Genomic DNA, 22,712 nt, shown 5'->3' on the forward strand with positions numbered 1-22,712 from the left:
CAGTCAATATTATTGTTCTGCTAATTTATAGGTCAGTCTGCGCAATAAATTGTTGATAGTAGCCTGTGGTTCATTAATTGACGTTTGACAGCTCTTTCACAACAAGCAGCGGGGCGCTGTGCAGGAAGTGCGTCAATATTGATGTCTCAATTCTGTCCGGAAGTCAAGTAATGGCCACGCGACCACATATCCATTATTTTCATAAATGGACCTGATTTCACCTGGATTCCAAAAAACCTTTATGTATCTTTATAAACCAAGGTTAAAATAATCTCAAACATTGTGTTTAAGAATTTTCGAAGAACATTTAACGTTATATGAAAATTTGTGTAAAATAAACATTATGACATTTGATTTTAATAGAATTTTACAGTAAAATATGCTTATTATTCTAAAAATAACATGTTTTTGGAATAATCAGTGAGAAAACTTTGGTTTGAAGCGAACAGACCAACTTATAAAAACGAGGCGTTCGTTGATATTGATTTTCTGATTTACCTTCCCTCACAGATAACGACTAGCGAACGGTAACATCGTATTCAACGGTTAGTAATGAGTCAATCTTTTGTAAAATTTGTACCCAAGTTCGTTCATATTTTCTGAATTTAAAAGTTCACTGATAAGATAGCATTTAGGCTTACTTGTAGTATATAACAGCTCATTTGCGCATAAAATCCCTTAAGAATTTAAACAATATTAAATTTTCCACAAAACCTTTTTATATTTTAATTTTAACCTTTACAGACTGTGCTTCAATATTTTAGCCAATTTGTCAAAACGTACAAAAAAATAAATTTGAAATCAGCTGACGGCAGGATGTCGTATTACAATCGTGTGTAGTGGAATGAATAAAAAAGTCTGAGAAGAAACTAATAAATTATTGCTATAAATATCAGACAATTAGACAAAGCGATGATAATGCAGTCGATAAAAAAGTCTAATAAAATAAAGTATGGTATACGATAGAATAGCTCCTTTGATTGGTCGGCGATTTATTGCGCGGAAATGCCGTTACTCGCTAATATTTCCGCCCCTATTCATTTTCCTTTTTTACCAAAAAAAGGGCGCGAGATAACTTAATCAGAGTATAGTAGGACTCTGACGGATTTATTAAGAAAAAGTGACTTTTTTTTTAGTTTCTAAGGCTTTAAATCTATAGAATGCTTCGATTAAGCTACAAAAAAACTTCGTGTTTATGTTAAGTATATCAGTATTATTTCTTTGTAAATATTATTTATGGTGAAACAGAGCGCTTGAGCACAACACAGCTGATCAGAAATACAGAAGCTATATTGATAATTAATCAGACGAGCTACTGCAATTAATACGTTACGAGTTTACTAAACTGTTACAAGAAGTTTTAACGTCTTATTTTAGGTAACAAAGGGCAAACGGGCAGAAGGCTCATCGGATGTTAAGTTATACGCCATCGCATTGCCAAAAGGCCGGCCCTTAAAAAATGTCAGTCTCTCTTTCGAACTTAGTGTGGGATTCAGAAACGATCTATGACTACGGTATGTCGTACAGGTGTCAGACTAAGCGCCAATACTCGTTTTCTTACCCTAAAGAAGATAATTAATATTTTGTTAAAATAGCAAAAGTCGCGAGCGATAAGACAAATGATCATATTCGCCCCACAGTATAACCCCAAAAGTCGGTATCCGCCATATGATATATGCGAGGGTATTTCCTGGCATGGCCAGTTGCTTGATTTAGCGGAAAGTCAGATAAACCTAATGCGAACAACAAAAAATATATCACAATACACCATAAATATGACGGCCTGTCGTAAACCTTTGTCACGTGAAAAATGAGAGCGATACAAATAGAAAAACTAGATTTCGCTTGCGGCATCAACGTTCGCTTCATAAACTTCAGACGTTCAGCTGAACTTTATTCAACTGTAAACTTTTTCATCATTTATTTCTGAAAAGAATTTTGACGAATTTATCGCAACCAGATTGTATTATAATCATGATGTTGTGTGGATATAAGTGTACAACATATACAGTATTTCTTTATTTATTATTTAACTATAAAATGAGAATAAAACATCTGTTGATATTTCGTTTGAAATTAAAAATCAAATATTTAAAAAAAAATACATAAGGCTGGGTTTAACAAACAACTAATAATTTTTGGGACATCGTAGACAGGAACTAAAAATAAATATGCTGAACGCAAAGAAGGGAAAGGAAGTTCTAATATGTAAATGTACACGGCCTGTATAGATTTAATAACGAATAAAAAGCTCAAAGTATTAGGAATTGAGTTATTAATATCATACAAGTCTATTAGTCGAACCAATAAAGGGCTAGCGGTTCGCCGCTAAATGGTTTCAGCGCGTGTTGCTAAGCCTCTGCCATGTTCTAGCTTTCAATTTGATTTACTTCACATTAATGTTAGTGAATATTGAGTCTCTGATTTAGCAAACATACACCCGAGTACTGTAAATTTCCCACAGTCTTGTCGTAGTAGAATAATTTTACTTTGTAAACTAACGTTAATTCACCCGAATTTTAGTACCGCTCAATAACTTTATGGAATATAAATGAAAATTATTATTATGTTATAAAGTTTCACTACTACTTACTTTCACTACTACACCTAAAATATAGTATTGTTTTCGTTGTATAAGTTTTAATGTTCCTATTCTTAATTTAGTAAACCTTTGTCGGTTAGTATTGCACAAACTGCTTTTGGATTTCATAAGACGCCACAGTGCCAGTCACGACTTGGGTAAAAGCGAGCGTTTCCAAATCAGAAATGACTTATTTTGCATCCTGCCTAGTGCATCGTTATCGCGTTTCAACTCGATTGCACACTGACCATACACTCGCTCGTCCATCATAATATTGCTTACTACTAACACGGACAATATTGTCTTATAAATACAAACAATAATATATCCTCTTCTTTACACAATAAGAACGTAAATCCTATCATAGAATTGTGAATCAATACAACCCTCAACAGCAATCGTTGGACGATTATATGCTCTATTATGAACACCAAAAGGTTCTGTGCGATGTAATCGCTATAATTTGCTTTGTCATAAATAGGAAGTGCAAAAAGGTCAAACATCAGATAAAACTATTAGCCTGCCATACGTATAGAAACCGCATTAGTTTTTCGTTGTTGGATGGTTTTTTTTCTGTAATATTATTAAAATGTTTACCTACATATTTATTAAACTCTCAGCAAAACATATACAAAAATATTCTATTCGTAACGGCATGTTTGCAACGTAACGTATGCATTTACGCACTGATTCCAAGGTATATTTCGCTACTGCTAAAGATTTTTTAAGAGATTCAATGCATCGTTTAGAGTAGGCCATGTCATTTAAAACTGACCATAGTTTGAAGTCTAAATTGAAGAGACCTGGGCTAGATGAGGGCCAGGCTTCAGCTCTTAACAGAACGTTTTCAATCCAGGCTTGGGTAGTTCGTGCGATGTGACCAGGTGTTATATTTAAAAAAAAGTATATTGCTGTGAGGTTTCACAACATGATCTAAGACTGTATCTTGATTCACTTTGGCTGAAGTTTTCACTACTTTTTCACAAAATTGTAGTTTTATAACTCTTTGATAAGACACGCCTCACCAAACCATCACTGACGCAGGATGACCACGTTGTACTTTTCCGACGACTTGAGCAGCTTCTTTAGAACTGTGAGCATACACTTTATCATTTTGCTTATTGTAGTGTGCTTCAATTGTGAAAAAATTTCATCAGTAAAGAGGATATTTCTGTGCTTTTCACGATACGCACGCAGGTACGTATGACAGGGCATGTCCTGTGTATCGACGATAAGCGCGGAGCTTCAGGTCTCGTTAATGTCCTTTCTTGCGATAAGATTTTTTGCTTGCTAATCGACAAATTCTGGCTTTAAAATCATTAACAGCCTTTGTAGTTCTAACAGCAAATGGCCGCCCCGAACTTTTCTGGTCTTCGACAGACGAAGTGTTGTTATATCTGTTGATGATCAAGCTTTTGAAGTGTTTGGAATATGACGGCAATACCCACTTTTTACATTTAAATATTTACGTTCATTCACTAACTACCAATTTCCAAACAACCAAAGTAATGAACAATATTGGTAAACAAACAGCTCTAGAATATTCCGAATTCGCTCGTCTACTATTTTAATATAAAATATTATCAATTTTCAATGCCCTTCACAATAATAGATTGGCAATTTGTCCCCGTGTGTCAGTGGCTCCGGAGGCTGTATTTGTTGTCGCTAATCGGCTTACTCTCGCCCTTTTCAACTACGAATCGTTTTGAGAATTCATCGAAATTAATTCACAGTTTGTTTGCTATTGTCGAACTACCGACGCTCATTGTGAGTGTATTTATTTAATAACATCGACTTTGAAAGGTTCTCAATCAATGCACGGAGGCGTTGGTCCTTTGTTAAAGTAGGTATTTAAAAGAAACATGGGCAATAAGTAGGGACGTGTGAACATAATATTGTACACACATATACGTCCTCCATTTATAGACTAACATACATAGTAATAATAAAAAAACATGTGTGCGTGCACTAGTGTACACACGTAAGAAGTGAAACCTGTTTATGACCTTATTTTTCGAAAAATGATCTACTATATGCAACTTTACAGAAATTGGTTAAGTAAAGTTAAATTAGATAAAGTTTAACAATAGGCTTTTATTATCATAGACATAATATACAAATAATGCAATTATTTCATTTCACTACTAAGATTATTACAGAATTTCATTAATTTTAATATAATTATTACTATCATTGTTATCGTTATTATATATTTTTGTTATAAATCGCTTCAAATCTCTTCGAATCAACCTTGATAGGGACAAGTAAAATGGCTCGTAACGGAAAAATGTTAAGGTATTTTTTTTCCAACAACGGTAAAGAAGTTTCACTTCAATAATTAAAATTAGTTTAGAAAATTAAAACAAATTTTAAAAGTTTGGCCCTGTGGTACCTTTAACGCTGGCAGCATTTCGATACTTAATCGTTGAGCGAGAAAAGCACAAGCTCTGGGGTCACAGACTACATCATACAATATATATATATATATACATATACTGTGTCTCTTCTACAGGTGTATGTTTTCACATTATAAGAAAAAACTTTAGTTACTTTTTTGTCTAGTCAAGTCTTAATACTAAGTGTGGCCATAAATACTGTTACAATTAAAAATTAACAAAATATTACATTTGAATGTATTTCTTTCTTTTTTTTCTCATTTTGGCGCCAATGTGTGGAGTGTGGTGATAAAGAGAACTAAATCGCTGTGATTGCATTAGGTACACAAAGTCGGTATGGAGCTAAATGCAATTTTTAAAACTCTCCGCTTAGTATTAGTAAAATGTTCGTGTAATAAAAGGTACAACGAGACTTCCTCTGTTCGTAACAGAAAAAGACGTGGTGTTCGTACGAAAAAGGTGGTCAAAGCAGTAAGCGAAAGAATTTGAAGAAATCCTGTCCAAAAGCAAAAGATTTTATCAAGAAAACCATGTCGCGTATTATAAAAGATGACTTAGGACTTATAGCCTATAAGAGACACTAGTATTTTCTTAACTGTTAATTAGAAAAAGATTAGGGTGGTAAAACCGAAACAACTACTGAAACGGTACAAAGGGAAGTCACAGAAAAATTTTGTTTACGGAAGATAATTTTTATACAATTGAGCAACATTTTAACGAACAATACACCACCGTATTTATGCTCAAAGCTCTAAGGAAGCTTTCCAATTAGTGGACAGAGTGCAACGTGGGCACTATCCAACTTCAGTGATAGTTTGGTGGGGGAAGCTATGAAGGAGTGACTGAGCCATACTTTTATGAAAAAGGTATCATAACATCGGCACAAGTGAATCATCATACCATTCTTAGTGAACCCCTTAACAACACCATGTTCAATAACCAAGAATGGTCCTTCCAGCAAGACTCGGCGCCGGGTCATAAATCTCGGTCTACGCAGTCTTGGTTGGAATCGAACGATAATTTGGAATCCCTAACACAATCCGTACGATTAGCAATGAAGAATTTTACCATGGAAAGAGTGCGTGCTTCTATTGATATCTAGCCTCAACGTTTAAAGGACTATATTGCAGCCAATGGAGATCACTTCGACTAAGCTTTTTATATTTTTTAATTGTTTTATATTTATGTAATAAACTATTACTCCGTAAAATTAATAAATGTTATTTCCAATAGAATTTTTACTTTATTTCAGTATTTATAGCTAGACTAGGTTCCCTATAGTGGTGGTACTCAGCAAAAACAGCCTTAATAACGCTCAGTTGTCGAATTTGAAGTTGTTCAATTTGACCAAGTCGCATTTATATATAATAAACTAGCTTCACTTCTTCGTTACATCTGAGGGCTCTATAGAGGCTTAAGCGGCCTAATTTTTTTATAATGTATGTTGTTGTAATGTTTATCTTATAAAAATCCAAAGACTTACTTATTTACATATTTATGACATGGGAGCGTAATATAGGACAGGTGTAAAGACATGGTTGGTATGACAAGTGTCAGTAATCGGGTCGCGGCCTATCGGCAGCTCGTGATAAGATAAGCTCAGTAAATATTTAACGGGCAAACAATGGTCAGTACCTCGTTCTAATTTTCTGTAAACTATAAGCTAGGTTTATTCCAAGTATAGTTAGCTATCAATGTACGGTTAATCAGAGTTTCAGTTAACATACGTGACGGTGTACACATTCGCATTATCATTATAACTAAAATAAATAAATCAATGGTGGACTTTTTAGGTCTAGGCCTCAGATTTCTATATCGTTTTCCTTATCATTTGTTAATCTAATTAGCAGGAGTGATGATCAATAGGGTGATCTGCCTTCTGTGGCTGATGCACGCCGTCGACTTTTTTGGGAGAAAGCAAGCCGGTTTCCTCACGATGTTTTCGGTGTAAAATGGCGAAGCCTTTCGAGCGAATGTTAAATACGCACATAGAAAGAAAGTCCATTAGTGCACAGATCGAACCTACGACCTAAGTGATGAGAGTCGCACGTCGAAGACACTAGGACAACACTGCAACACTTATCATTGTAATTATGAACAGAAAAACTGAATGGATTTGTGAATTATTCACAAAGTCAAAGTTAATTTATTTAACAGATTTCTGCTTCGTCAAAATATTTAGAGCAATGCTCACCATTCCAATACAACTATAGTAATAACTGACACATGTACGTAATATACAACCATGCACCTATACTAGTTAACATTATAAATATATTGAATCTGGCGCATTGAGAATATAAATCAACATAGGCTTTAGAGCCTTCACATAGATTAATCGTTAAAAATAATGAGCGCATACAATTTATTTCTGTAATCGGAGGTCACTCAAACTATAGAGGTTTTTATAGAGAACAAAATATGTAGGAAACGTAGGTATCAACTGGCCATTTAAAGCCGGCCCTAAATGGGTAAAATCATTGCTTAGTAATATTAGGGATGACGTGTATTGCGACTGCGGAAGAATTGCTGAATCTGGCAGGGGACTGGACACTCTTCAAGAGTCTGACGGCCTCCAGTAATAGAGAGGCACAAAAAGAAGAAGAAGAAAGGCGCTCGATAGTAAAATATCCGACGTTTTTATTATTTTTGAACTAGTATCTCTTTTACCAATCAGAAAGTTTGTTTCTAAATAAATCCCTTACCAACCTGTGGGCTTCGTAGTCTGTGACTCAAAGAGTTACTCTTTAATAAATATAGTAACTGATTACAATTATTTATTCGAAAGACTAAGATGTATCCCGACGTTAACTAAATCTTTAAAATTATAAATTTTGATAAAAAATCAAGCTGTGGAGGATTAGCTGAAATAAAATCATTTATATATTTAATTTATTTAATACTCAATGTTAATAATTTATATATAATACTTTTTACAAAGACTACGGCTAATCTGGCTATACATCAATCAATGAATTATAGGAATTCATCTTAAAAAAATATTAAACAGTTATGTACACAATATACAATATACTACATTTCTACACACATTCATAAATAGTTTTCTTTGGAATATACATAAATACTCTAAACATATTTCGACTATTTTAATACTGTTCCTTATTTTCTAAATATTGCAATCTTATAAAATCTGTTTATTTCTTATATACTATGGTACAAATCATGTGGAATGTTAAGTACTGCTTGAAAAAAACTTGAATACTTTTCAAACAAGTTTAGTATTACGGTATAAATAAACAATCACATTACGCATTTACATTCAAATCTCTGAATATTTCAACCTATGACAATTTACGATAAAATAATAGGAACTACACAATACCAATGCTAACAAAAATACATTTCGTCTCTCTATTCGAGCTATAATTCAATGGGATCACACAATTGCAATATTGAATTTAACGCCGTTCATTTCTCTGTAAACTTTTTCTTATCATATCATGATCCAAATGCGTGAGTCAGTTTGATAAGTCATATTATTCACCTGCATTACATTCGATTGCAAAATCAATATAATGACTAGTTACCACAGAATAGTAATCGAACTTCACCACCAACAACCACTGGATTGGTGCGTGTGTCCCGTTGGAGGCTGATGGTGCATTGGTTGATATGGGGGCAGGGACATGCCCAACGGTGGCAAGCCATCTGGCTTGCTTAAACACGGTCTTCCATCTTTCACCAGAACGGGGACTGCAACGCGTCGCGGAGAATTCAGACCACCAACGTTCAACTCGTGCGCGCCCTTCTCTTGAACGGCCCGTTTCGTTTTGTATCTATGATTTTGAAACCATATTTTCACTTGTGTCGGCGTTAATCTTATCAAACTAGCGAGGTGTTCCCTTTCTGGTGCTGATAAGTATCTCTGTTGCCTAAATCTTCTCTCCAATTCGTAGGTCTGTGCTTTGGAGAACAACACGCGCCGCTTGCGTTTCTTATGTACTAGACTGGGGTCATTGTTGCTGGGAGGGTGATCATCGTTATCATCATCGTGATCTATAATGTCATGGTCATTGTCGTGATCGTGATCGTGGTCGTGGTCGTGACGTGGGCCAGTGGAAGGCGAAGTGGCTGATGGGCCAACATATGATAATTCTGACGCTCTAGATGTACTGTCCGGACTGGCTTGTTGACCGATGATACCTTTAACAAAATAAAAAATAAATTAATTAAACTCAAACAAAATATTGCCAATAAAAAAATTCAAAACATTGTCAAATTACGTTTACAAATCTCTACTGCAAGTACAATTGATACGAGCTAAATATTTGGGATACAAAAATGATTGACATTAGTACGACATAAAAGCCCCATAACAAAATCTTCCCATGCTGAGCACTCAAACCACTACATACAAATGTAGTGCTAAACACTCACATTTAAATCTTCCTAATCCGACCTATTTAACTACATTCGAATAGTATAAAAGCTATATTGTTCAGTGTCCCCTTACTAAAGCTTTCACACGGATATGTTAATGTGGCGGGGGCTGGGCGTGTCCCGGGGGGTGCCACTCCCACCCCCCTCAGCTGTCTCATTGTTCAATGTTTTCTACTTGAATAATCCCGTTCACCTAAGTATCTTGTTATAGGTTAACCGAAACAAGATGGCTGCTAATTAGTTAATCTAGGTATTGCTAATAGATGATAGGTTATATATATCTATGAAATTATAAGTATAAACAACCCCCTATTACATCTATTTACGATTCAGTTTGTAATTAGCAATAATATAAAATAAATGATTATCAATATTTACGAAAATGAATAAAATAAGCAAAAATGTTTTTAATTCCATAGGTATAACTCAGTGAAAGTTAAAGTTACAAATTTTCATAAAAAAAAACTTATGTTTTCGACTTTCCACATATTGGAGTTAAATAAATCCTCTTTCATTGGAAGGGATAAATTGCAGATGGCCTGAACCAGGAAGATACCGAATAAAAGCGATAGAATACAATAAAATCTATAAACGTCATCAAATAACGAACGAATAGCCCCCTAACACCCGCAAACAATGTAATTGATAGCCGACAGCTGCTCACGAGGCATCAGCTATTGGTGACAAATTTGTTCCACATCGCACCCCAAAAGTTAAACAATTAAACCAACCCCGGGAGAAATAAGGGCGTGATTCAGATTTACCGTTTAGTAAGGCAAGTGAAGACAATTCGTCGTTTTTTATTATTAAATAATAGTTATTTTATTATGTTCCGAAATAGCAATTAAAAGTGATATTTCTATTGTTGAACTTTTCCGCAATTTCTTGAATAAAACTTACGGTATATGCTTTCAAAGCTACAACATACTGTTATTTGTTATTTGCATAGAATTTTTAAAACAAATCCTACTAACTTTAAACAAATATAAAATAAAAAACGATGTCCGAACAACAAGTAAAGACTAAATAAAAAGTCAATTATCATATCTAAATAAAAATCAATGTAATCATGGATTATGTGATTTGTACAAGCAATCGAGTGGGCCTAAATATTAGCGATAAAAATAATTAATGACCAAAGATTAGCCACTCGATTTGAGGAGTACCTATTTGAAAAATAATCTCAGTACCAAGTCGTTTCGAGTGGATCTATATTTTTACGATATTTCATAGGCGATAAATGATTTGTGTAAACGATAATACGCAAACATTACAATGAACAAAATTTTATCAATGTAGGGAAACAATACGCACATAATCATCGTGAATGGAAGTAATATTTATGATTATATTATATGTTACGCTTTCACCCTTGAAAAATCACTCAAATTTACTATATTTGTAATCTATCAGAAACAAAAAACAAAAGAATATTCTTTCTTTATTAGTTTAAGCATAAATTTTAATTTTGATAAAACATTGGTACTTTATCTTTTAGTTGTATCCTATTTGAGTGTCGAGATTAACATATAAAATATCATTATGGTTTTTCGTAATACTCCAACTAAATGTATGTAATTATCTAGATATTTTTTTTATCTTTTTCACAACATTTATATATCAATATAAACGGCACATATTGACATATTTTATCTTTTGGATAAATGTGATATGCAATAAGTCGCTCCTTTTGTAGTAAGCGAGATACGCAGAGAATTATCAAAAACTACGCGTGGGTGGGTCATGATCAGGGAATGTGAAAGAAATCTAGGTATTTGTAAAATATTCTTAGAATATCTTAGAAAAATTATCTTATCTATTACCACCTAAGTTATGAAATTATAGTCACGTCCCGCAACGCTCCATGGAGCATAGAAAATATTACATAAATTATAATATTATTATTATATAAACTTTATGACTAAACGCGACTAACAAATTGAAATTACCTATATTTTAATTAGGTAGATCTCAAGCAAAACGAGGGAAATTATCCACGCCATTCTTAAGAGTGAGATCGTGCCCAATCAATGGAATCTTCTTTCCAATTGCTCATGTTGCTGCAAATATTAAGAGTTCAATATTCACTACATGTGTCGGACACTGAAAGCTGATCTAATACCTATAAAAATGAACAAATAAACCCACCATCGTTAAAACATCCAATGGAGCTGTCATTACAATATTATCCTAATCTCTATTCTTTCTTCTATATACGACATAATATAAATAATTTACCTGCACTATCATGATGATCTAATGTTAGCCAGGGCTGGTGATGCCTCAGTAGTTCATGTGAATACGGATGCTGGGGTGGGTAAGGAGGTATGTCCAGGGAACAGCCACTGATGTTGTGCGAAGTCGTATCCAGGCCCTTAGCCTCGTTTAGACCAAGGATGTCGGATATTTGGAATCCCGGCCGCTGTCCAGGCATTTTCATACTATCCAGCAACCTATAACAATATTTATACTTTAATTTTCGTACACATATCTGTCATCAGACCACCGATGTTAGAATTATGCTCTAAATATAATAATGAAAGTCTTATTAATTAGAATTCAACCCGTGCTTATAAAAATAACCGAGTTTAATTAAATTGTTGAATTTAATATAGATACTGTGTATAACTATGCATGCTTTGGGACCCACGTCATTGTGAAATAGAAAACAGTAAAGGTATGGTAGTTAGATTTAGCTTATTTAGATAAAACTGATTACAGCATTTTTTAAACAGAATACGACTACTACATATTTATAACAAGTTAAAGAACTATATTTTACAACATAATACATTTTAAATATATAGTATAACTTAGTAAAACATTATTAAATAATGTTATTCTTAGACTTTAAGGCTTGTTGATAGCACTATATAGCCTGTGTTTTTGACAGGTTGGTATTATAATCATCATAGATAATTGGTATGAACATTTTACGTAGGTCAAGGTGTTACAAAAACTCGATATTACGTTAATTAAATTCATAATAAACATTTAATTATGTCCAACTTCAAAAAAACAAGGAGATGACAGATTCGTGTTTGTTTCACTCTTTTTTATTTATCTTAGAATGTACCTAAGCAAAGGACAAGAGAAGCGGCGATGCGTAAAAATATTTTTTACAACACTTAACACATTCCTTAAGTGACGATAACAAATATTAGAACTATTGTCAACCGAGGGCCTCTCCAGAATACGTGACTTTTATAAAGAACTTCTCCAGCTCAAGTCGGCTCTATTAAAATATCAAATTAAAGTTCCCGCGACCCGTACGTGACAATTTGAATAGGCGGCTTTTCAAGAGGCTTAGCAGGTTGTAAGTCAGATGTAAAATGGTTGTAAACATAACTATTAACAAACGGTTTGTCACGACGACTTTTGAGTTTATTTGAGATTATTTTATAGGTAAGTTAAATGAGTTCATAATTAACAAACTTTCATATGCTTCTTATAATTTATTTATCTTTTACCACTCATATGGAAGTTGTAGGTATAATTTCAATAAGTATACAACAAAATACTGTACTGAAACTAGTACAATACAGGATTTATTTAAAACGTGATAAAGGCAAACCATTACAATCCTTAATTTATTATCTTGTAGACGATTCACACAACAATTTATATAGCTTTATATTTATATATGATAACATATATTTCTGTTATTCAATTATAATATAGAAGTTGTCAAATGTTCTCTAAAAATTGTTTTTTAGCCGACTAAGACAACCCATTGCTTAAAACAACCTTCTTAATGAAACATCTAGTTATTGTTTAGTGTCTTAAAAATCTTACCCGGGAAAAGCGGATCGAAAAGCCGCCGGGTATAGCGCCGGAAGGAAGGCCGGGCCCCATGGGGGGAGCAAAATAGGACTCCATGCCAACAAAGACGCTGGTGGCAGCAATGGCGGGCTGCGCTCACTATCACCTTCTTCACACTTCATCTCCCTACCGGGAGAACTCGCTTTCGGAATAATTTTGAAAACTGGTAAGAACACTCGCGTTAACACGTGCTACGTCTCGTGACGCCGCACCCGCACTAAACAACCCTCGAGTGGTCCTTGGGGTGAAGAACACCCCGCCCGCCCTTGCCTTGACAACCCACTCACTCACTGAGGGTGCTTCATTGATATAGACCAATCGCAAGCCGTACTAAAGTGGGCGGGTAGCACTATAACCAATCACAGCATCTTAAAAGCCTTACCAACAAAAAAAGTTAAGTATACTCTTTGAAAAAGCTTTCGTACGTTACGTTATGTCGCTTTTGTAATGAGTGCGCGCGTTAAGCCCATTGTTGAGGCCGGGTTCGTTATGGGTGCTATGAATGCTCGGACATAATGATTTTCATTTAGAGTGTTTTAATAAGCCCATGTAAGCTCGCTTTATATTATATCGACAACATTCATTCAATTTTTATACACACTTCAAAATATTACGCTCAATAAAAAATATTTTATCACATTTAAACAGAATTATAGGTAGTTTAAATTATATTCGATATATTTGAATCTAAACTACAATTGGAATCTCAGTTGATAAGAAATTTTATTTTTAATTCAAGACATTATAAAATTAAATATCTATTTGTTTAAATACCACGCATACCTTTTGTTGATTAAATTTCTTCAAATATAAAAAGGAAGTTGAAAATCCGTTGCAGGTGTTTTACAAGTTCTTACAACAATCTAATACAAACTGAATTGCCAACATGTGTTAGTACTTAGCGCATTGTCACTCGAAAAACAAAAGGTATTACCTGAGCTTTACGACTTGCACATGTGCGCCCGCCTTTGTTTTCTGTCGCGCTCCTTAAGCGCTTTATAATTGTTTATTGTAAGATCTCTTAACAATTGCATTTGACGTCATTTTGCTTAAATGATGTGGTACAATGAAGTTACTGAAGAACCTGTTGTAGTGTAAGAATGTTTTTTCTGCATATGTAAGTCCATCTAGTACACAAAGAGGTATACAACTACAACATTATTTATTCAAGTACATACCTAGTTGAGACAGAATTAATATAAGTTCAATACTATGCGACAATAATGCGATAAAATGTATCTAAGACCCAAATGTAGGTACAAAAAAGTCGTTGAGTAGTGTTAATTTATCATAAGATTAAAATTATTATTCGTTATGTCGACTAATTACTATTTTATCGGTGCATAAATGTAATTTTAATTTAAAAAAATGTGAAACAGCTCGTGTGTTATTATTATTATTGAAATAAAATGCAATATTTTAAAATTAAGTATTCTATAAATTTCTTAATACTCATCAAGACATTTCATTTCACACATTCTGTGGTAACGAATAATAAAAATTGTTTACTTTTAATTTAAAATTCCTCTTTAAAGGATTCAAACGTGAATTGATTATTTTTTTTACTTATACGAATAATTTCAAGGTAATAAATTTGAATGTTATAAAACAATACTTATTCTAGTAAATATTCACGATTACTCAGAATCACCTCTTTTAATATCAATATAAAGAAAATACACTTTTACCGGACTATAATACATTTATTTTTCTTTCGTTAACCGCAAGTCATATCGATGTTAACCCAGAGGTTACGCCATATGCCACCAACTAATTGTAGATAATATTTTAGTTTATGCAGTTATTTACAAATACTTTCTAAGATATTGCTATGCAATATGGATATCAAAAAAGCTTTAAATATAAAGAATGAAATTATGATAAGTTGACGGGCATTAACTATGAACATTATTAAAACATATTTCAACCCTACTAAACCTCTTAGCAATAAAAAGCGTTTCCAAAATTGTTAATATATTCGTAGGCCACGGAATTTTAATTAAAAATTAAGCAAAAGAGTGGTTATAGTGCTGATTAACATCTGCAATGATTTGTTCTGAGTTACTTGCATTACGATGATGCTTTGACAGTTCGCACGTGAAGCGACCATACAATTTACGTTCCATTCCTTAAAGGAGAGGTGAGGTGACTTTGAATTGGGATAGTATTTAGACCATACATTTTGACAACAATTATAAATAACTGATCTTATTATTATGACATGATATATGACATTTGCAATCCTATTTTAATGGACAATGCGTTTTTTATACTATTTATTATTTATATTTTTAACGAATGATCTTAAAACCGGATTACAAAAACATTAAACACAATAACACTTATTAATATACACACCATTAAAATGCTACGACCTGTGAGTAACATTCAAATTCATAAACAATAAATTTAATTGTAAATTTAATTGTTGTTGTGTTATTAATAAACATTTTCCAGCGCCGCGACAAAACGCAAGAATAGTTTTGTTAAACGAGTGTAATTGGACCTAATTAGGATTTAGGTGTTATAAATAAAAGATGTTCGTCGCTATATTTATTTCTAAAATATTTTAAATTCATCCAGTCAACTATTATTCTTTTAGTTCTTACCGCCAACGGAATAAATTTTAAAGGAACTATTGCCATTATTTAATTTACGTTATTGCGTACTGTGATGCTAACAATAAAAATACTATATCAGCCTTCAGCCTAAGCCTACTTACATACTCTATATTAGAGTAATAAATGTATATAGGTGTTATTAGTTTATTATTCTCTGCCATATTAGTACCTAATGTTTTGAGTTTATTTTTTACATAATAAATACATATTGGGTTATAAACACATTGATATTTGTATGAGTTATTCAGTTAAAAAATAATAAAAAGTTTCTATTAAAATGATACTATAGTAATTATATAAGTGTATAATAATTTGAATAAATGTATAAATTATTTCAATCGTGCTTCATTAATCACACATTTTTAAACATAATAACTTTTCATATTACCTATACAAAATTTAATATATCTTTTAAATGGGTTAGTTTTTAACTCAAAAGGGCAACAACAAAAGGTAATTTAAATGATTGGGAACGATGAGCAACCCCAAGTGCGTGCACCGACAAATGTTTAATTGACTTATTGAGAATTACTTTTTTAAATCGTTGTGCGTTATCGATACATCGCGAGCTTCGATTTTTAGTAAAGGCAATGATTACAGATCAACCACAACAGGAATCATATGACAGGTCATTTTGAATTTTCGGGGAATTTTTTTTAATTTAGTTCAGTTTTATGTCGCTCGCGTAAATTACAAAATACAGTTTTGGGTTTTGTAATTATGTGCAAAGTCAAGCTGTTGCTTTATGACAATTTTGTGTTTGTGCATACACGCCCAACTTCAAACTTAGGTGATTGAATTTCTCATTTTAAGTTACATTATATTAAAAGGCACTCTTTTTGTAAAAGGAGACGATGTTTTTTATAAAAATAGCTGCTCATCTGATGTTAAGTGATATATATCCACTCTTACACCATGACTTATGGACACTCACACTCGCAGAAGGCTCGTAAGAGCATTGCCGGCCTTCTAAAAATGTGTACGGTGGTACCGTTACAAACTACGCGAAACGCCAAAGCAATTTGATCGCTTATACCGATTAAGTATTGCTTCTATGTTTTCCATATACTATAAAGAGGTAAGCTGCAAGGGCCAGATTTGTGAGGGTCCGCGGCAGGTGCGGCAGCCCTCTTCACGGATCACTAAGTTATCCCTTCGCTTCGTTTAACATTATCCTATTGTTCACACACATCTTTCGTGTTTACCTTGCATTTTTATAAAAAAATATTTCAAGTTATTAATTGTAATTCGGCATGTGGCAAATTTCTGAGTCTGCTTTAAACTTCAAAGGCTTTGATTGATGAGTATTCTGTGCCTTCCAATCTTAACATATATTGTACTATTAATCTAAATTATTGGACCATTATGCATATAAAAATCCAAGTAATTAATATTTTTATATGCCTATTAGTTACTACTAATAAATTGAGTGAGTGCTGACTGAAGTTTATGAAACCTGTATTAGGTTTTCTATTTGTCAAGATATTTTAAAATAAACTAATTTATAGATTCATTAAATAAAAAAATACGCATCTTAACATATTACACAAAGTCACATCCCTTCCTTGTCTGTAAAGTATGAAATTTAAATATGTAATAAGTTTTATTTCTATTCATTAGAATAGTTTGAAAGTACATATAGTGAGTCGACTTCGACAATATTAATAATTGAATGTTATGATTTGAGGCATTCGATATTTTTAATCCTTGTCTTTTGTATATGCGCATTTGTAAATGTCATTGTCATTGTCAAAAAAGATACCCTGTCTCTACTAAAGCCAGTAAATAAAATCATAAAGAAGTAAAGTTTATTTGCAATCTTTATAGTCGTCAATTCCAATTAAATAGTTCCATAAAATGAAGAATGAAGTATCATTACCTAGACTAATAAGACCATTTGGTATTTGCGATGGTTAATGATAAAATAATAGGGGCTGATAACCGGCACGATAGAAAAGTAATTTGTGTAAAAGTTGAATATTATATTCGTGCCCGCCGTACCATTCACCGACGGAAAAAAACTACCCCATTACCAAATTACTCCTTTTTGCAACTCCTTAACTTTTTGCGTAACACAAACATAGCAGCATTACGAGAAATTGGATTAAAAAACTTCGAACAAATCTACTATGAGTCTAGCAAAACATTTTCGCAATAGAGAGTAAAAGTCAATGGTTTTCCAGAACGTTTCGTTACGGCAATCTGGTTAGGCACTGGCTTTAAATGGATACAAGCACGAAGGTTTCCAAACCAATTAAGGACTCCACGAAGGCCTGGGAGAGGTAACAGCTGACGGATTACGGGCTCGATGGTACTCAGCGCGACTCACCGCCAGCTGAACTCTATAGGTGTGGAACACGCAATGCGGATCGAAACGATTTACATATTGTATTTTACTTTAATAACGATTATAAATAAAAAAAATATCTCGTATCTTTAAAAGCTGATGTTGTGACCTACAGATTTTTAAATAAGGAAATTTTCTCCTATGTGGCCATTTTGATTCTATTAATACAAAAAACCACAGGCAATAATTCGTCTAGAAAACAACTGTCTAAAAGTAATGATTTGTTAACCATAGATAACTCTAAAAATCTTTTTATCAATGTGTACAGATAAAATTAAATTTTACACAATTTAAAAATAGAATTAGATATTTAAAGATTAAAAGAGTGGTATGTATTAGATGGCTTGCCGATCCATGTAGGACTTATCTTGAGATGTTAGTTGTAACTTATGTAATGGCTAAGTAGCTACTCAAAATAATTGTCAGCTTTTCAATTGATTTTTCATAATCTTAAGTGTTATTATTATTTTTAGACATAATCACAATGGGCTGCTGTGTTGGCCCTAGACTTAAAAGTGCCCTTTTCGCGTAAATATATTTTTTTCTACTTCGTTTTGCATTCAAATCAGAGCTGGAATAATAAGTTTAATTTTAATTTACAGCGATTTTACCTTATTAATAACGTAACTCCTATAACATTATATGCTACAAATGGTTAGCAAATATTCCGTTATTTTTATTTCTTTTTAGATTCGCGTGAGGAATGCAGAAGAAAAAATTCAATAACTGCGCCTTACTGTACGTTTATGGTAAGGTAAAATAATATGTTCAAAGTTTTAGTTACATGAAAGAAGTGATCGGAATTTGTATAGACAAAGTAAATTGTACTATTTTGTTTTAGCAGATTACATTAGAATTTAACTGATTAAATACTAAGTTGTAGCTGACCCAACGGAAAACCATGGAATACACATTTTTACTTTGTGTTTTACGATCTGTTTGGTCACACGGACAGTTTTCACTGCGCTGCAGAGTAAAGAGTTTGCAAGTGTCAGATAAATTAGAATGTCTCTAATAAATGAGTTTCTGTGACAAAAATATACTTAAAAAGACGAAAAATATACTTACGCATATGTATTGTATCTGTAGTCTTCCTCAATGGGGGGCTGGCGGTACTGACAAGGCTCAGTGTATTCCGGAGGTACCACTGGCCAACTCTCGTAGTTATAATACTCATTGTAACCCATCTCGTTTTCAGCCATCATTTTCATTTTACACTACACATCACACGAACACACCGATTGACTATCGACTGATCGATGCTCCCATTATCAATAATTCCTTATCATATCTATCAGCTTTCCCCATGATAAAAATACCCGCGTCGCCAATAAGTTTGCTGTGGTATTCAAAATGATATGTTAAATTATTTTTGGCCCCGTTACTAGTTACTTCTTCAGACATTAATCCTGCTTGGTGATTTTAGATGATAGCCAGGCTTGGCTGGCTGGCTAGGAAAACGCGCCAGTAAATTCTGGACAATTTGCTATTGGGTTATCCGCCTGGGATTAAATGGTAAATAGTACTATCCGGTGTTCTAACAAAAGCGCTAAATATAGACAAAATAATGCATTTACAAAATCAAAATCGAGCTCTTCTTCTTCTTAGTCTTATGATAACCTACAATATATATATATATATATATATATATATATTCATACCATGAAGTTGAATAAACCAGCTAATTTCCAGCCAAGTCTCCATGTGACCTCAGCGGTAATCAGATTTTTGTTTATTCAATTTGTATAAAAATTCGTAATATGACCTCGCGATGAAACCTAAATTAGACCAGCCGTCAAACTATAGACACAGTTTAAGCGATTCGAAATTACTTTTTGCCAAGTTTTTTTGTATCGAAGGACCAAATAATAGTTTTGAACATATAAAATACAGTATTTTAATTAAAACTATGTAGTTCATAAAGTAATGTTAATAAGACATATGTCGAATGTAGAAAACTGTATAAATTTGATATTTCAGATATTGAAAAGATTTGGGTTAATTTTGATTCAAGGAAGTGTGATTGTGAGTAAGATAAGAAACAAGACGATAATCCACTTCTACCGACTTCGGAGATATCTAGGTTATAGTTTACTATAGATAATTACCTAGAACCTACACATAATTGCACAAACTAAGTATGTCTAATAATATACAATTAATTAATTATGTAGATAGTATAAACAACTATAAAACATTATTTCTTATATAATTTTAAACCAACTTCTGCCCGCGTTGATTTCGTGTATTTTACCAAAATCTTTTACGACCTCTTCTATAATTCCGTGCATTAAAAAAACGGATGCATCCGACACCGATTCCGATATATTGGCGATACTTTGGGTTTGCCGATTAGTATCGGCGATATTTTAACTGCCGATACGATAAGTAATAAAAGTAATGTAAACGCACATCTTGTTTGATCTAGTTCGTTGCAAACGAGGCACGGACTATCTATGCCCCTCTCACCCGCTTTGTCCCCGCGTATTCCGTTTCGCTAGACACTTTAGTTGGCTTTTAACTTTTATCGCACGTAGGTTTCAACACCAGATTAAATAAAATACAGAATTACATAAATCTGTTTAATGTTATTTTTAATTATTAACTATTTGTTTTATTTTAATTTAATTATAACTATTAATTTTAAAATTAAAAAGTAAACCTTTAATATTGTTCAAAGTTTGTGACTGTTTATATATTTTAATATAACGTGGACTGAGAAGCGTACCAATACATTGATCCAGCCCCAACTCGGCATACGGACTCGCCTGTCAACCATTTGCCTACAGCGAATCGTATCTTATTTCGGCCATACAATCCGCAGAGGCAAGGAGAACTTGAACAAACGAATCGTGGTCAGTCAGAAGCAAAAGATCACGTGGCCGTTCACCAACCAGATGAACCGATCAAAAGAAACAGGTGGAAACAGATAGTTCGCTCTAGATACATCATTGCTGACCACGACACTCAGATATAAGCTGCCGATGAAAGAGAGTTTCTAATAAAAATTAAAAACTTTACCCAAAATTAGTATACTTTACCTTAATTTAATTTTAATTCAATAAGCGTTGGTATCGGTATCGTTATCGGTATCGACGATATTTCTTTAAGAGTATCGGCTACGGTATCGTATCGGTAAAAAGGCATCGTAGCATCCCTAATTAAAATATAGCACACAATAAATTATAGTATAGATAAAAACTAGAAATATAGACACCACCTGGATCTTCATTTTACAATTAGTCAATTTTACCATAAACAAGAATGCGACAATCATTAGTAGGTATATACATATTTATTATAAATAATAAATTTTTTGTCTTATCATATTCATGAATTTGATTTTTCTACTCTGCTGTTTTATTTTTTTAATTAAACATAGGTTGAATTCTAATTTAAAATATGTACATAACAGCTATTAATAAATATTCTAATAGCAACATTTACTTAGTTAGGATGACACCATCTAGATAGAAGATACTTGGCGATTGGGTAGAAACATTATTCTACCCAATTATTCATATATTATTTCATTGGGGCTTTACTTTGCCAACATTAAAAATAATGCTGAAGGCCCCACCTACGGGCCCTAGTGAGAAGATTGAAAAGAACACATTAGTCTTAAGTGCTAAACAGTGGTAAGAGAAGAAAATTAGAACACAAGAACAGTCTTTCCATTAATAGGAACTGTAAATAGTGCTATTTAACGCATTCTTATTAGTAAAATAGGTTAGACTTAAAATACTCATTAGTCTTAAGTTCTTCTAGATCCTAATGTTCCAAGGTTCAGTGAAGCGACAAAGTTAAAAAAATGTATACTCATTTGCGCATTGGATCGAAGCATATGACAAATATGAAATAAAATCTATTAATCAAGTGGTCTAATAAGAAGAATGTATGTTTTGAGCTTTAGATCATTTAATTAAAAGTCTTTTAGATCAATGAAATCGATAAATAGGAAATATGCCGACTGTAATGAGTGACATAAGAGGATGTTTTTCTCAAGTCCTTTTCTGGGAAAGTGCAAAATTTTATATGGGAAGCGCCATATTAGAAATACGACGCATAAATTGTAAGGTAGGATTGATTTTTATATATTGTGTTTTAAAAATAATAACCCCTACAATAATATTTGGAAAGTTTACTTATTGTTGCATATTTTAATGCTGATTCTTAATATATTTGCTTCGTAATTATAGTGCAAGTTAACGAGTACATGATACAAAAGATCGGGTTGCAATCCCTAAAATCTTGCTTTAATTTTTTGCGATTTTATTTATATGTATATGAGTTTATGATAATATTTTACTTGCATATGACATTGCCTAAATAAATTCATTCTGACATTTCTTTTCTCAGTTTGCAAAGTGGTTATTCTCATAATGAATCTAACACTATATTACCGCTTGTTTTTATATTTTTATATACTGTATACACACCATTGCTCAATGTTTATTTCAGACTACCAAATCCGATACTTCTTGATAATTTGCATACTATAGATATAATTAACTAAAATATACAACATATAAAAAAACTCGTGT

The 22,712-nt window shown here is 32.9% G+C and overlaps 1 protein-coding gene across 3 annotated transcripts; it reads right to left on the reverse strand.

The window, feature by feature from the left end:
* Positions 1 to 7,924: 7,924 nt before the first annotated feature.
* Positions 7,925 to 19,406, reverse strand: LOC123709518 (homeobox protein vnd-like). 3 transcript variants are annotated; one of them, XM_045660915.1, is made up of 4 exons: positions 19,237 to 19,356; positions 13,174 to 13,342; positions 11,617 to 11,831; positions 7,925 to 9,141 (listed from the first exon to the last, which is right to left on the reverse strand). In XM_045660915.1, exons 1-4 carry the CDS (start codon positions 19,343 to 19,345, stop codon positions 8,546 to 8,548), a joined length of 1,089 nt encoding a protein of 362 aa, XP_045516871.1. In that variant the 5' UTR covers positions 19,346 to 19,356; the 3' UTR covers positions 7,925 to 8,545. The 3 variants fall into 3 exon arrangements, with proteins under 3 accessions (XP_045516871.1, XP_045516877.1, XP_045516886.1); XM_045660930.1 differs by lacking the exon at positions 7,925 to 9,141 and adding an exon at positions 11,399 to 11,438; XM_045660921.1 differs by lacking the exon at positions 13,174 to 13,342 and having other exon boundaries at positions 19,237 to 19,406.
* Positions 19,407 to 22,712: the final 3,306 nt, after the last annotated feature.

The sequence above is a fragment of the Pieris brassicae genome, chromosome 1 (assembly GCF_905147105.1).
Source record: "Pieris brassicae chromosome 1, ilPieBrab1.1, whole genome shotgun sequence".
NCBI lineage: Eukaryota > Metazoa > Arthropoda > Insecta > Lepidoptera > Pieridae > Pieris > Pieris brassicae.